This window comes from Prosopis cineraria, unplaced genomic scaffold (genome assembly GCF_029017545.1).
Source record: "Prosopis cineraria cultivar Desert tree isolate PC_DT_omini unplaced genomic scaffold, ASM2901754v1 PC11, whole genome shotgun sequence".
In the NCBI taxonomy this organism is placed as follows: domain Eukaryota; kingdom Viridiplantae; phylum Streptophyta; class Magnoliopsida; order Fabales; family Fabaceae; genus Prosopis; species Prosopis cineraria.
In genome coordinates, this window is record NW_026555342.1 from 27,429,422 (window position 1) to 27,446,948 (window position 17,527).

The 17,527-nt window shown below is 32.6% G+C and overlaps 1 protein-coding gene across 1 annotated transcript; it reads right to left on the reverse strand.

Moving 5' to 3' along the window:
- Nucleotides 1–24: 24 nt before the first annotated feature.
- LOC129286407 (G-type lectin S-receptor-like serine/threonine-protein kinase At1g11330) lies at nt 25–14,736 on the reverse strand. The gene is given in 10 exon segments (XM_054922368.1): nt 25–222; nt 11,021–11,299; nt 11,411–11,561; nt 11,642–11,849; nt 11,852–11,878; nt 12,281–12,485; nt 12,561–12,713; nt 13,012–13,079; nt 13,505–14,191; nt 14,283–14,736. Coding segments are annotated over 10 exon segments (2,430 nt in total).
- Nucleotides 14,737–17,527: the final 2,791 nt, after the last annotated feature.

Genomic DNA, 17,527 nt, shown 5'->3' on the forward strand with positions numbered 1-17,527 from the left:
CTCCAGACCTCTGATCTTTCTTCTTCATCCTTTGCTACCGTCGACGAGAGAGACGAGTTGCTGTGAGGTCGCTCTCGCTGTGCGATACCCAGGTTCTTCATCTTTCTTCTCTGTCTCTGTTTGTCTTCTCCATTGTTGCTCTGTTTTGCTGTTCTCATGCGCGTAGCTGGTGTGCGTGAGAGTCATGTTGCCAGCGCTGCAAACGTGGGTTGTGATCATCCACTGTTAGTAGTCCCAGTCGTGAATCCATAGTTCTTCACTCTGCCGTCGATCTCTGCGCTGCTCTTCACTGTTTGTACTGTTGAAGTTTCTTCTTCTTCCTTCATCCTTCCCATTCGTAAGTGATAAATGAATGAAGGGTTGGTGTGATGCTATGGGAGGATTGATTCTTGGGTAGGACGCTAGTTTAATGTTGTTATTTTGTTCCCCGGTGCAGTTGTGGTTGCATTTTCTTCTGCCCATTTGTGTTGCGTTGGTGCATCTAAAGGGAGCAACTTTGATGTTTTTTTTTCCTTTTCTTTATTGAATCTGTGAGTGTGTGAGGTTATAGAGTTAAATGGAAAAATTTTTCTTTTGTGTTTTGTTGATACTCATGGCTATTTGTTCAAATATGAAGGGGAGGCTTGAATCAGGGGAAAAAAAGAAATGAAAAGAAATGAAAAGGATGATGTAAATTTGAGATTCAATTAAATTTGATCTGATTATTAGCTATAATACTGACCTTGTGAAATCTTTGAAAGTGAAATTGATGAGGAAGAATGTGGTATTTGTTTAAGTTATAATGTCATAAAGTGTTTGATTAAATGCCCATTAGAAAAAGTTTATTTGAAATTATAATTATTAAAAATTTCATTAAATTATTTGGAAGATATAATTGGTTGGAATACTATTATTTTATGAGTTTAGTTTGAAATTTACAAAAGGAGATATTTGAGTGGGTATTTTTCTATAATTTTATTGAATCTTACAAGAAATATGAATTAGCTTCAGTATTGCTCATTTGTGAATTTGAATCAAATATTGTGAAGAAATTTATTTATGTTATTGAGAGATTAAGTAAATTCTTGAAATTTTTATGGTTATTAATTTATAAAGTGAAGTGTTGTCTTATGATTTAATCTTGGAATTGAATTAGAACTGAAAAGAAATTTTTATAATTATAAAAATTTAATTAAATTGCATTATCTTATATTCTTATAGGGGGTTTGGAAGAAGAAGATTTTGGTAGGAATTAAAAGGGAGAAAATCTTTGAAAATTTGGGAATACTACAGGTAAGTGGATAACGTCTCAATCAATATATATTGAAAATTTTTCTTTATCAAAAGATCATTTTTAATAATTTATGGATATTTAAAAATTTCTCTTGCTTTAGCTACTTTTATTAATTAAATTGCTCTGCTTCTTGAAGTCATGACTTATACTTTTTATATTAATGAAAATACTTTCTTAAATTCTAATAGTGCTTTATTTGATAAAGTCAATTATAAAAAATTGTGAACAGTTTATGAGATATAAATTGTGAATTTTTATATTTAGAAATATTTGTGCTTTTATATGTTTTATGCGAGTTAGATTTTAAAAGAGAAATGGTATTTTGAAAGTGATGATTTTCTCGCATGTCTGAAAGTGAATTTAAAAAGGGGACTGTATACAAAACACTGGTTGCTAACGGCAGTTTCGTTAGCCCTTAGCGCGACATGGTCAATTACTAGCTAGTTTGAATTTCGTGAGTTTTGTTCTCACGTCTGTTATTCGTGGGTCTTGTACTTGCGTCTGTTTTCATGACTTTGACCACGTCTGGTTAGTTACTCTCGTGACTATGTGTCCACGTCTGTTTCGTGGCTTCGGCTGCATCTGGTTACTTACCCTTGTGGACTCTGTGTCCACGTTTGTTTTCGTGGCATAAACCGCGTTTGGTGATTTATCCTCGTAGACTGTGTGTCCACGTTTGTTACTTGTTCTGATAAGTCCCTATATTTATGAGTTTTTAAATTTTTATGGATCTGTTTTCATTGGTTTTGATTAATGACATGTTTACAATTATTTATTGCAATTATTTGCTTTATTAAAGTTAAATAAGAATGACATTTAATAAGATACTTTAATGAATTATGATTTTATTTAAAGTTACATAGAATCCTTTTATTTTGAATTTATTTAAATCTTCATGGAGATCATTATGTTTTTAATTTTTTTAATTCATGTTTAATTATTTATTATTGGGACATTATTCACTGAAAAATAATTTTTAGTCTCAGATAGTGTAGCTGATGCTGAATCACCCACTGAACATTAAGGAATTTGTGATTGATTAGAAGCGGAAGAGCTAAGGATTAAACTTTTTCTTGACGTAAAGTTTTAATTATAAAATTTTATTTTGTAAACTTATTGTTAGGTGCTCCACATAGTTTGTGGTCAAGTTGTTTATGTGGTTATATATTTTGTCTGTCAGCTAGAAGGAGCTCTACTCTTGATTGGCTTGATATTTTTGATGGAAATATTGTCTTGTAGAATTTTTGGGAGATCTTATTTATAGGGGAGATTCTGTCGAAATTTTTACAAAAAAAAAATTTGAGACTTTTATTACCAAAATATTTACGTATGTTCTAATTCAAACTAAAACATAATTATCTTTTAGTTATGAAAATATTATCCAATCCGAGGCTTAAGGAATGCGTGATGGATCACATCCTTTGCCGGTCACCTTTTATTTTTGGAGTGTGACATTTATGAACAGTAACTTTGTGAGAGGATCCACAATTCTTGCAATGGCTTGGTGAATCTACTTTCTAAGACATATTGATGATTCTCGGTGCCTTAAATTCTTTTCTTTAATCTTATTCAAAAAAAAAAAATTCCTTCTCTCTAAACTATTTGATATATTAGTGAAGAGCACTCTGCGCTATATTCTTTGTTTCATTACCCTTATCATTTTGATGCATAAATACAATACGTATTCAATACATTGATAATTTCATTTTTTTAAAAATATGTAAGATACGATACTAATTAATCCAGTATGTGCGCGCACGCACACATACATATAGCCAACATCTCAAATTGATCTTGTGTCAACCAAACCTCACTGAGCAGGACCCTAGACAATCCAAACTTAGACCTTATAGGCTATTTATTGTGCTTTTCCCTCCATTCATCGGAGCGCCATTGTAATTACTCTTCAGTAATGCAATCTCATCTCATATGCATTCTAGAGTATCTTAGTTCTTTTATTTAAGCTTTAGCACTTCAAGAAAATTGTAGTCAAGAACTTTAGGAATTCACAATCGTTTGATACACTCCTCACATTAATGAGGTTTACTTATATGGCATGCTCGGCAACTATTAAGGGGCACGTCCGCATCCGAATCCAAAAGCCGCACCAACACAAGATTTTGTTCATATTGCTGTCAGTAGTTCTGCCTGGCTCTTCATCTATCAAAAACAATTCAAGCAGTTTACATTAGCTTATTTTGGGAGAATATCCATTCAATGTTGCATGGTCTATTCAATTATCTTATTAATAGATCTGAGATGGTGACGCGCAAATTATTTGACCAAATTAAGCATGAAAGCTCCAAGAAACATTATCTAATATTGAATTATTGATCAATGCGTATATTTAGATTCAATGCAGTAGATAATATTATAATATAGCAGTAGCTAGCTTCTATTATTTATCTACAAACAAATTTTCAATGAAGTGCAATGACCTTTATAAATTTATTATTGGTTACAGTAATAATGCTTCAATTGGATTAACCGAGTAAATCAAATCAAACTTTTGGCCCAAAAAAAAAAAATCAAACTTATTGTTTGGATATGATTTTTTTAAGGAATCTTTTTTCGTGCGTTCAGAGTTACTATTTACTCTCGACAGCTTCTTTAGAAGATTGGAAAATGGTCCCAGTTCAAGAAAATAACTAATCAATTAATGAGAAGATTCAAAACTTGTGTGGTCATTGACAGTTAAGTATTATTCGACCAAGGAACTTCATCAGTTACGTTCCAGATTATTGGAGTAGAATTTTTGTGTTTGGATTAATAAAGATTTGCATTTGGATTTAAATCAAATCCCTCATTTGAATGAACAAAATTTTTGTGAATTTGAATTTAATTCAAGTGTAAATCATCATTCAAAATTCTAATAACGTAAAACATCTCGTTCTCTATACTTTTTTATTATTGATATAACTATGACTTCCATATTTCCTCATCACTTGTCAGTTAAAAAATATAGATGAACTCATCATTTCCAATTTTCTATTTTTGTTTCAAATCCCAACTATTTCTCTTTTCCATTATTTGAAATTTTTTTAAACCATCGAAATAAAATATTTTAAATATATGAATTGCAATTGTGAAAATTGAAATGCAAGATTTTAAATCTAAAATCCAAATACATTAATTCAAATGCGCTACCTTGTTGTATTCAAGACTTGACTATTAAATAAAATTGCATCTCTTTTCTTTCTCTTTTTCCTTTCTCTTCCTTTTCTCATTCCACTTTCATGCTTAACATCAATTAGTATAAGAGTTAGGTTTTGATTTCCCTTCCTTGTATTGCTTTTGCATTTGAGGTACCTAAACTACCCCAAATCAAAACAAGGCATAGACCAAACTTTAAATTCAATGTCATTGCCAGCCTCTAACACCCCTTTTTCAACATCTGCTCAACACGCAACCACAATTGTTGTGTTTGTCTTGGTGCAATCAAGTAGAGAACCAAATCCCCCCCCATACACCAGCCAAAGTTACTAGTCATGAATCTCATGTGCCTCATGTACATTGTAACATCCAATAATTTAATCAAGATTACTTAAGCTAATTGAGGGTCAAATAGTAATTTGAGGACTAATTATTGTAGAGGGTGATTAGTGAATGACTAATGGGTTCCTTAGATCCTTGGAGAGGTTTTGAATTTGACCTAGGAGAGTAATGAGCCCATTGAGCATGGTAGTGTGAGCTGAAATTCAAGTTTGGCTCATTGTACCATTCACCATGATGGATGCACCATATGTAAATTAAAGTCCAATTGACTTTATTCATATAAAACCACACAATCAAACATACAAAGGCAAACAAGAGACTTAAACCCTTAAACTTGCCTATATCAAAGAAAGTTAAATTAAACTGAGTTAAGAATCATTTGCCAACCAATTAGAACCTTAAGAAAAGCTTTGAAATTTTGATAGTTTGAACTCAAACTGAAAGAGATATAAAATAGAGAAAGCATAGAAACACAGTAGTATGATAGGTCAAGAAAAACAACACAATCTAAACTAGTTGACATACCATGGCATAAGGGCCACGTGTTGTAGCAGGTGGCACAGAGAGGATCCGTCCTTCTATACCATGCACCACAATGCACAACCATTTTTATAACAGCAAATTGTTGTAATGATAGTTAACAGACATAGACTTCCAATGTGCATCATTCTCACATTTGATGTTCAATCAGAGTGATTCAAGAGTTTAGACAAAGCTTATTCAATTATCTAGTTAATGACACAAGTTTGGTTTTTTCCCAAAGGCTCATTCAAAAATTAGACAATCAAATGCATAAAGTTTTTTTTTAAAGATTTTCTCTAACATCCAAGCAACCCAAAATTCAAACCTTGTGTTATTAACCAAATTTGAGCCTTTCAACCAAGTGCAAAGGAATTAAGATAAAAAATCATTAAGTTATGAGATTTACATTATTTATATTCTTATTATACGAAAATCATTATTCTTGAACTAATATCATTTATATCTTCATCATTTGAGTATTAGAGCTTCATTGTACTTAACATTGCTCTTAGAGAGATTTCCAATTGAGTAATATATATACTCAAAATCTTTGTAAAGGTGACAAAGAGATTTTTTTATAATCAAGAGAGGTTATTCTCTTGAGAAAAGAAACTCACTAGTAGAGTGAGTTGTTGTGAAAGCTCATAAGTGCTCGAACTAAACTTGTGGTTATATTGTAGTGATAATATTCACTTAAACTTGTGTTATAGTGAAGGAATCTCAAATAATTACTTAGAGACTGGATTTAGGCTCGAATAGTGGAGCTGAATCAAGATATATTATAGCCTGTACTCTCTCTTCCTTTAACTCTTTATATTTCTAACAACCTTAGTTAATACTATCTTTTAGTGTATAAAATTGAATTTACTATATCTACATGCTCTTACTTAAAATTTTACTTAGAAATTAATTTTACACATATTGAACTTGTGGAAATTACTTTAGCATTATTTCAATGGAAGTTTAGTACTTGAATTTGCTTAAACTTTCCCTTATACATATTTTTGCTGAAAAAGATTTAAAATAATTAAAAATTCTATAAACACCCAATACACTCCCCTCTTAGGTGTGTTGTTATATCTAACATTTGGTATCAAAGCATGGCTCTTGGATACCGATATTTCAAAGTTATAAATAGCAACAAGTTTTCCAATTTTTTGAGGAATTGACTTTAAAAACCTCTAGCTCTTAGGTGCTAACCTTATCTAATAGTCTCCTCTCCATCTCGAATCCTGAAAATATAATCCATAGGGTGAGACAATGTCCTAGGAACCAAAAATCTCATACTATCTAATATTAAATGGAATTATAAACAAGTAGTGGAGTAGGATATTAAAAATATATAATAATATTATAATATTCCATATATATATATATATATATTTATTTCATATAAACCATGCATGATCAAAATTTCATCCAACCTCAATTATTTCTCAACTAAATTTGTAGGCACCCATATTGGACGAAACCCCAATAGGTTGACCCATGCATACCTTCTATGGAAGAACCACACAACCAAAGGTGTTGTTCCACTTTCGAACTGCGGATTCTCCCATGTACAAAATTGAGATGTTAGATACTCTTATTCACCTAACCTCTTTAGTAAATGGGGAGCAATAATGGCACATTGAGCATTCTAAGGTGTTTTCCTACCATATGGATTTTTCCTTAAATGTCTTTAAATTGGGTGAACTCCCACACATAAAGATCATGCCACTTGTACATTTTCAAGTACTACTAGGTCATGCAAATGCACAACACCATACCAAATGTGTAACAATTTGCATTTTACTTCTATCCCATTTATTAAATTTCAAAACTTATTTCAAAAGTCACATTTTACCTAGCCTTTAGCATATGATTTCAATTATGAATATTTTCTTCTAAAAATCCTTTCCTACTTTACAACTTTATAAATCAATAAATATATATCCCTATGTATGTATACATTTCACAAATAACTTATAAATAACTCTACAAGATTTAAATAAAATGAAATTCTCAGTTACCTTAACCCCTTTTGTATCAAAAGCATTACCTATGGATCAAACACAAACTCCCACATTACCATAACTTTGGAATAGCTCCAAGATTCTGAAATCTCAACTCACATGACTCTATAACCCCAAAAATTTACTAGGGTTCGTCCAATCCATTCCAATAAACAACCAAGCTTTGCATAATAACTTATTCATGGTAGAAACATTAAAATAAACTCCCTAGGGTCACATGCAACCCTCAAAACCCAAACCCAAAGCTTCAACAACTCAAAACAATCCTTAAACCCAACAAAAGCAAAATTGAGAAGTAGAGGATAGTGGTAGGAAGCTTATCCAAGTGATTGAGGACTCAAATTAGTTTCTAAATTCGCTCAATCTAAAGCCCTATTATAGTCTTGAACCTTTTCCTTCAAACTCTTTGAGTTACCCAGGTTTTTCTAACGATCTTCTCAACTTAACGCTATTAAAATTTGACCATGCACCATGATATAACATGTACATGCCGTGGCATGCAGTGCAACAACAGCCTTCCTTTTTCTTCACTTTTTTCCAAACTGACCCAGTCCAATCTAGATTCTAGCCTGACCTTGAAGCTGTCCAATGATCCAAAACACTGATTAACAACCTAAAAACTCGATTACCCAATTTAATCATTTTATTTACTAACTACCCCTATAATTAGCAATTACGTCTATATTAAGAACTCAAGATGTTACATTACACAATGCTGCAGATCACTAAAATTTGAATATATCATATTTGTCAAGAAAAATTTGAAAACAAAAGGAGAAATGAGAGAGCTTGAGAGTGGTGATTGGGAAGTGTTTCAAAGTTCCAGCCATTTGGTGCCACTTATTAGAGCTAGATATCACTTGGGTAAGCTCTATAATCTTTTGCTCTCCCTCTCTTGTGCGTTTTGCTTCTTGGTGTTGAAGTGTTCATGGTGGAAACCAGAATGGGTTAGGATTCTACTTAATATTCTAATTTAAAATGAATATTTTGGTGTTTATTTAAGCTTTCGTAACTATTGAGTTTTGGAGTGAATGGTGATTTAGGGTTTTTATTATGGGTTTTAACTAAACCCTAATGAAAAATGGGTGTGTAGAAGTCTATGTGAGTGTTTTAAATGGGTTTTTAGTGCCAATTACCACAAGATAAGACTTAAGGTTGTTCTTACAAAAAATAATGTTAATTGATAATTAGACTTTGAATTTTTCATTTTCATTTAAGATAAGAAAATCAATTTAATCATAAGCGAGATGCAATACAAGTAAATAAAAGCACTAAAATTAATGTTCCAACAACACAATTGTCAAGGCAATTTAGAATGGTTAATCCTTTTATCAATTCATATTACCTAATTAAATGTGTATTCACTATTTGCTTATTAATCTAGAGTATTAATGGGAATAACTAATTTTTTCTGAGTCACAAAGGCAAGTAAAAACTTGATAAAAAGAAAACTAGACATAAACCAAGATTAGAGAGAATGGCGGCAAATAAATTTTATTTTGGCAAAGCAAGGAAGATAAGGAAATTTTGATTCTTTTGCTTGCATTGCCGTAACCTCTTCACTCTAAGTCCAATTGAATTGTATGTGCTTTAAATTTTATTATCTCTTCATGTCTATGGTTCACCGGCCGCCACAAACTCCTTTGGCTTTGTTTGGTTAAATTACAATATTTTCTTAAAGAGAAGATTAGGTGTCACGATAGAAATAAGAGTGACAAAAACTTGAGTAGGTGGCACATTTCTAATGTTCCCACCAATTGCTCATCTTTTCCCTTCCATTAATATATGTAATTATTCCCTCTTCCTTCCTCCTTTCGGCTTTCCGTAAAGGTAAAAGTTAGGATAAGAATTAGAATTTAGTATAATGGATAATCAAGTGTTTATCTTATGAAGTTATATTAGGCGAGGATTTCGGTCATCATGTTCATGAGACTGATCATTCAAACATGAATTAACGTGACAATGTTCTATTCCCACTAATGTCACTGGCTTATCCTAAATTTGGGTAAATATAATTTTACATGCATCACCTCTTCAATCAATGCACCACCAACACCTTTTATCAAATTAAAATAATTCCATTTAGCTTTGTTTGACTTCACTGTGTCTCTTCCTCCTTTCTTTCTTTCTATATATATATATATATATATATCTATGTATGTATGTCTCGGCCACACTGAAAGAGGAGGAAGCTAAATTTCTCCAACAGCATTAATTTCTTCCCCTTCATACTTCCATTAAACTTTTTCTTCTCCTCTAGTTAATTTCCCGCACAACTTCCCTCCTACTTTTTAATGGCTTCCATATGGTTGTATTGGTTTCTCCGTGAGTTGTGTTTGGTGGCTGCAATATGAATAGATAGCATTGGAACAAGACAAAGTAAATCGATTAATTATATTGAAAAGGTTTAATTTCAAGTTTGAGAATAATTTATATGGTCAATACTTGTGGTGATGAGAGTCAAGAATACCAGGTGGCAATGCTACCCTTCTTTATATGGATGTTTATTTTTACTTGGGTATATTTATACTTGCTTTGTTTTCCTATTTTACGAAGGAAATATTCTTATATATGTATGAGTTAGTGATTTTAAGTGTGATCGTGCACATGTACAATGTTGGGGAATTTGATATATGTGTTGAGAATTTATTGCCAATTGTTGTACTCTTTGCTTTGCCAACTAATGTTGAAAAGTTGTGTAAACTTGTATGGATGTGCTTAAGTGATAACATGTATATATTGAATCATTGTGTTTGCTACTGAGATTCCTCCCTGAAATCTCACCACTTGATCAGTTACCATTTCAAGTGAATAAGTCCAAGTAGGAAGAATGAGAAGAAGATTTCCAATATAATTAATGCAAAGTGTTGAATGGAATGATAATTAATAAAGTTGTGGCTAGTAGTATATGTTAACTGGATTGTATGTAATGCAAAGTTTAATAATCATTACTATCTGACAAGCGTGTCCTATTTAGGGAATATGTATGGGAAACTCAATGGCATGAGATATAAACATTTATATAATTTTTATATATGTAAAGTACGTAAATATTGAATGATGAGCTTCTGAGAAATTTATTATAATAACTTAATATATTTGTATTTTTCTTAGATAAGGGACGGTTAAATCTTTAAAAGAAAATGAAGATAAGTGTAGCTCGTAATACGAATTATTAAATTAATGGCATAAAAATTGAGTTTTTAGTAAAGGTAAAATAAAATAGTTTTTATAAATGAATAAATGATATTGATTGGTATGTAAGATGAAAATGTATCCTAATATTTATCTTTAGAAATGTACTCTAGAAAATTGAAAGGAGATGGGGATCATATACAAACATTGTGTCTAAGATTTTATTATGAATTTTCAATGTTACCTTGTGGATATTTAACCCAAAATAACAAATATGGTTTTCAAATATAGCATCTCCAACATTCTACTTGTACGTAAGGGAACAAATATGGTTTGCAAGAGCGTTTAAATTGGGGTGTGACAGAACAGGCACACCAGCATTCAAAGGAAGGAACATGACCATAAATATTCATTACAGACAGCAAAGATGCTTAACATTTAGGATTAACAAGATAGAAAATCTTATGTTGAAACAAGGTAGAGCTAACCTACTAATGAGGAATATACTTTAGGTCTTTCAAAATGAAATAGAAACTTCACAAACCCCTGTCTATCTCCCCCCAAAATTAGAGATGCTTACTTTATTGATGGAACATGATCCATATTTTGTAGTTTGCTCTTCTATAAGAGACATGGTCTGCCTGAGAATGAATGCAGGTTGGTTTGGGAGAGGAATATCCATAATCTCACTATGAAGCATGGACATTACAGAGGCCATTATGGGCCTATCTTTTGCAAGTTCTTGCACACACAAAAGCCCAATATGGATGCACTGCAATATGCCCTTGTAAAAGCTTGGATCATATATTTGTGGATCTATTAGAGGCATAACATTGTCATCGATCCATAATTTCCATGCCTAGAAACATTAACAAGTAAAAGTGATAGATGTTTAACTTCAATGTTATATTAGGGCCAAGGCTATTTAAAGCTTTTGCAAGAAAGAAGGGTGAAAATTAGAGAAGCTTACAAATCCTAAAAGTGTGAAAGATTCTGCATCTTCATAAAAGCTAGTGTTTTTCCTTCCACTAATAATTTCCAATAGCAAAACACCAAAGCTAAAGACATCAGATTTCTTCGAATAGAGTCCTTCTGTTGCATATTCTGGAGAAATATAGCCACTGCATTTATAAACTACATCTTTCAGATCTCAATATGCTAATAATATAATTATTATGGACAAAGAAAAATGAGCACTTACTATGTTCCAACAACCCTTTCTGTATTTGCTTGATTTTCACTGCCTCCAAAAAGTTTAGCCATTTCAAAATTTGATATCTTTGGATTCATTTTCTCATCCAATAATATGTTACTTGCCTTTAAATCTTTGTGTATGATTCGTAATCTTGAATCTCTATGAAGATAAAGCAATCCTCTTGCTATTCCCTCGATAATGGTGAAGCGCTTCCCCAATTTAAGGATTTTTGTTTCAATGGATCTACAAAAGATTGTTGAGTAAGATGTGATGAAAATAGATGTTCATAAGAAGACATTTTACTCCCTTCCTACATTATGGTAGCAGGTGCTGGTATATTTAGTATGTAAGGTAATTACTTGTATCATAACTATTTGCACTAATAAACCACTTTAATTGTTCATAGACTCCATTGAACTTGCACATCAAGACATACAAAACCTTGCATGAACTTATAAAATTTGGAAGCATTGCTACAAACGTCAACAAAGTGGTAGCATGAGTTAAAATAAAAGTTCAAGTACCATACTTGTATTTCTTTAAGTATTCTTAAACAACCAAGTTTTCATTTTCTCCTTCATTCATCCAATGCAAAGCATAGAAACATATACAAAACTGTGATATGCATGGAGAATTGGCACTAACCAAATATGTATGTATCCAAACTTTTGTTTGGCATGTATTCATAAACCAATATCTCTTCTTCAATGCAACTTCCAAGAAGTCTAACAAGGTTTTGATGTTGAAGTGTAGAGATCAACTCCACTTCATTTATAAATTCTTCAATACCTTGTCCTGATAACCTTGATAGTCTTTTTACTGCTATTTCCTGCCCATCTTCCAATGTCCCCTGAAATAAAATTAAAAAGAACTTTAATTTCTTATTGATTGAAGGATTATAAAGTTCAAAAAGACTGAAAATCACCTTGTAAACTGGACCAAAACCACCCTGCCCAAGTTTATTTGATATGTCAAAGTTATTTGTTGCAGTTTCCAACTTTTTCAAAGAAAACAATGATAGATCTGGAATATGGACTTGCTTCAGGGGCATCATCCTTGTTTCGTCTTGAGTTTGCTCCTGCATTTCCCCCGAGTTTCACACTTTTTTCCCCATTTTATTTCCTCGAAAAAACATATATTGCAATTCTAACACTAGGTTCCAAGAGTTATGAGTTAACTATATGAAGTTCTTGCATATTCTGTACGAAAATGATGAAACTCATGTTCAAGTGACCATCTAAGATTACAAAGCTAAGATTGTATTCTATCTAAACAATCAGAAAGAAGATCACTCATGCCTTGAATGAACAATTACAGTAAACTTGAAAATTACCATTTTGGTTTGAGCATTTTTTCCATAGGAAATATCCAGACACCGTAATGAGAATTGTTCCTATCAAAGATGATATTGTAATAGGCGTTGTCATGTTCCTTTTTCCTATGCCTGTATCAAAGAAAAGAAACATTCAGAGAGCATTCATTTTCTGACAATAATGTCATGACTATAGCACGTACATTGTCATCAACAGTCGATGAAAAAGTAAAAAAAAAAAAATAATAATAATAAAGCTTCCTAAGTATTTGTCATAACACTTGTTTTGGGAGCAAGCACGTTGCTAATTATCTTCTTTTTTGAATGAAAATTGCTCCCACATTTTATAATACCTTTGAAGAATTTTAAAAATAAGAAGTAACATCTCTCCCAACGATATGTAACATGACATAACATGTAAACAACCAAGCAACAAGTATATAGCATAGAAGAAATTTAAAGTTGAACCAAATCCTAGTTGAGTGTTGAAGACATGTTGGACAGTAAACAAGGTGTTCTAGGGTATTTAAAGAGCTTTCTCTAATTAAAATAGATACCTAGTTCTGAGTAGGCTAAACGTATGTAAACATCAATCTCTTCTTCTGGGAAGCTCCGTAAGTCAAGTAAATCTGCATACCAAATCGTACAGCCAAGGTTTCTTTCATGGGCATAAGCAACACAAGAGCAATTCTTGAGGCATGCAGTTTGACAGTCTACAATAGCCTCAGAGAAAGAAGGTAACACTTGTGCATCATCTGGTAATTTCACTCTCTCCAGCATCCAAAACCCATCTATTTTGCTAGCTCGAGAATCATTTTTGTCTCTTTCACATTGAAGTGCTTCTCTTCTGACGCACCCTCTGGTCCAGTTCTGCCTTCCCCATTCTTCTTCGTTCCTTGGTTCAAACTCTCTCAAGCAGCTGCAAATTGGGGAGCTCTGCAAATTACAAATCCCGAATGGACCACATTTGCCATAAACATCACACTCTGAAGAACCAATTATCCTCATAAGTTCCAATCTATTTGTCTGGGAATTCCAACGCCTTTGTTCTATTTTACCTAGAGGATTTAAGGGAAAAGTCAGAAATGACTCGTATGAAAAATATAGTTCCAAAGTCCCTTCCTCTTCTTTCATTTGAAACCCATCCTTGTGGTTAGTTGAATCTATCCTTGGTACCCCAAGGAAGTCTGCGCCATCCCAGGGGCCAGTTCGAAAATAAGGACGATTTTCTTTCCATACAAATACTTCAGTTACATTACGGGGCTCAAGACCAAGAGAAAATTCTCCATAAGATGGATGATGCACTTTTCCAAGATGTAAGTTTCACTTTCTCACCTGTTCTTTTATTAATACTGATTTTCATGAAGGGTAACAGTGTATTGCCATCAGCAAGGACAAGGTTGCCAAGACCCGAGAGTTGAGCACTGGAGTTTGAGGCAACTAGCGAGACATTTGTTGACCAAACAACCTGCTTTTGCCCATTCAAAACAACAAGATTGCCATTTTCTGAGATTGTGAGAATCCCAGAAGAATCGATTAGTGGATTGTTTCTGTTAGCAACCCAAACAATAGAGGACTCGGACATGTACCAAATTCCCAGGTAGCGATTAGTGGAATTTTGAGGACTGAAGAATCCTAGTGTGAACATGTTGTTACATGACCTCACTGTTTCAGGTTCTTGGATTGACACAGATGATGAAATGGAGTCCAAGGCACAGACCACATGTGTCGTAGAGAACAAACATATAAGGAAAGCACACAGCAAACAAGCTTTTTTACTGAATCCCATGATGAACATGATGTGTCTATAATTGAGGAGGATAATGGGTTTCCTGAATGCTGTGAAGGATATCTAATATAACATATTGTATTCTGAACTATTTATCTTTTCTTAAACTGCCACTTCCCTTGGAAGAAAAAGACCTGCAAAAAGTTGGAATTTTCGTTGGCGTAGTCGCCCAAGACTTTTCAATTTTTCTTGGTATTATTGTACAACTATTGAATCTCCCTATTCATCAATCCCTTGTCTTTTAAACAAGTTGTAAACAATAAAATTTTGAGAGATATATTCCTCTGAAGTGTTGTCAATTTCTCAAATTTGTCTTTCCTCAGTAGAATTTTGACGCATATATTCCCATGCAGTGCTGTTCATTTCTCAAATTTGTCTGCCACACCGGTTTGAAATTGAAGTTGTTAGAAAATTTGAGCTTTTTCACAGCCCAAAAAAAAAAAAATAAGGACTTACATTCTCTAAATTTAAGAGAATGTTTGATTTCTGCTTTTGAAAGTTGTTTTGTTTTTTAAAAAAAAATTTCTTTACATAAATGTTCTAGATTTAAACGGGTTCGAAATGGATTTTTTGCTTTTAGATACAAAAAACAAAAACATCTTAAACTGAGTTTTTTTTTTAAACATACTATACTTGACTATTATAAATCACAGTTATCCATGGTTAACCACTACCATAGGCATTACCGTCATATCTTTTTGGTTCAAAAAAGGCAAGACCTAACTGGGATCTGATAGTTCAAACGTGAATCTGACCAATGCCATGAGTCTAGTGGATGATTCAAGTCATGCACACCCCTATCCATGGAGAGGGAAAAAGGAGGCTAGAAGGTCTGCACATTTAGGTCATGTTTGGTACACAGCATTGAGGGCTTGGGTTTCGGATTTGTATTGGGAAAAGCCCAATTTAATATGTTTGGTACAAAGCATTAAGTCTTACTTGGGTTTGCTTAAACCCACTTAAGTGGGATTACTCAAACCCACCTCTCCCCTAGTATTGAGAAATTAGACTTGGGTTTGCAAAATTTTATGACAAAACTATCCCTGGCTATAATAATTTTCAGACAAATATGCCCCTGTGAAATTTGCCCTAATAAACCCACCTCATACTCATCTGTATCGCTGTCTTGCAGAGCGCGATCTCCATCGCGGTGAGGGACCTTCTTCGTCTATCTCCCCTGTCGCTTCGTTCGTCTCCTTCGTCGTGCCGTCAGGTACTATCACTCCATCCTTCTCCTTCGTCTATATTCTTTGCTTTTGGGTTTTGCTTCTGTTGATCTAGAATCTCTAGCTTCGGGTTCCTCTTTTTTAGGGTAATATACTTGAGATATAGACTTTATCTTCTTCTCTTTGTTTGTACTTGCTGAAGAAATTGTTTTCTTGCTCTTATAATGGTTGTAGTTGCATCCGTTGCCATCGATTTTATTCCTCTGTATTTTATTTCCATCCCTTCACTTCAATGACTTCTTATTTTTCAATGTTAGTCTGGTGAGAAGCATCCACTTCACTGCATCACTTTTTTAATGGTGAGGGACTAGTCTTCAGTTTTATGAAGCAATGCACCCGCCATTGTCCAAATCAAATCTCGTCTGGTGAGAATGAGGGCTGTTCTATGCTTCAATCGGTCGACTGGTCAGAATGAGGGATAAGTTACATTTTTCTTAATAAATTCAGAGGGGTATTATGTTATTTTTATAATTTACGATTGATTAAAAAAATAAATAAGCATTCCCTGCTATTATTACTCTATACCAAATATGATTATAAAGCCTCATCCTCAATCTCAATCCCAATCTCAATCCCAATCTTAGTCTCAATCTCTTCAAATTGAGTCCCATGTACCAAACATGGTCTTATTTCATTCTTAATAGATATACTCAATCTTAACTTGCCACTCCTTATGTAGTAGAGAGTGGATTTGCCTAATCAAAAGACTGTTAGCATTCACAAAATTAATGTCATGGGTTAAAAGATCCATAGCTTATAAACAATTAACATCTAGCTTAACTTTTTTGAAACACTGCTCTCACATCATGTTTAAACCACATCAATCACAACCCATGGTTGTGCCTGTAGAGGGGTGCATATATTAACTATAGGCAACCACCACTATCGAGGGTTTTTTTAACTCTAATTTGTTTTCAAAATAACTTAATCAAACATATTTTTATTTTGTTTTGATTTAAAAATAATTTTTAAAAATTAGTTTATAAAATATTGAGAACAAAACCAAACAAGCCCTAAAGATTCATGAATTTCTATAAAGTTTGTTTTAATATTTCTCTCATTTTATCATTTCTAAAAATTATAAATTCTACTCTCTCTTTCAAAATTTATAAAATTTATAGATTTTCAATTTCATAGGATCCATTTCCTAAAAATAATGTCCAAATTTAACAAAAAAAACACTAAGAATTTTTATTTATGTTCTCTCTTTTTAAGATATTTTTTCAATATGGAGTGGGCATCATATTTATATGTTAATTATTATTCTCAATCAAGGTGTATTATATATGTGTTCATTTGATTCCTCATTAAAAGAATTTACCAGCATTTAGTATCTCACCACACATCGAATATGTATTATTTTTGATAATTGAAACTAGTTGTATAATACCTGAATTAGTTATGTATCATTAGTTATTCTCATGTACATGTATATATATTGCTAGCCATACAGATATTACACAATCAATAATATTCATTTTCTTATTTTCCAATATTTCGCTTCCAGTAACATGGTATCAGAGCCCACTAATTTTCTTTCTTACTTTTTTCATCTTCTCTTACCT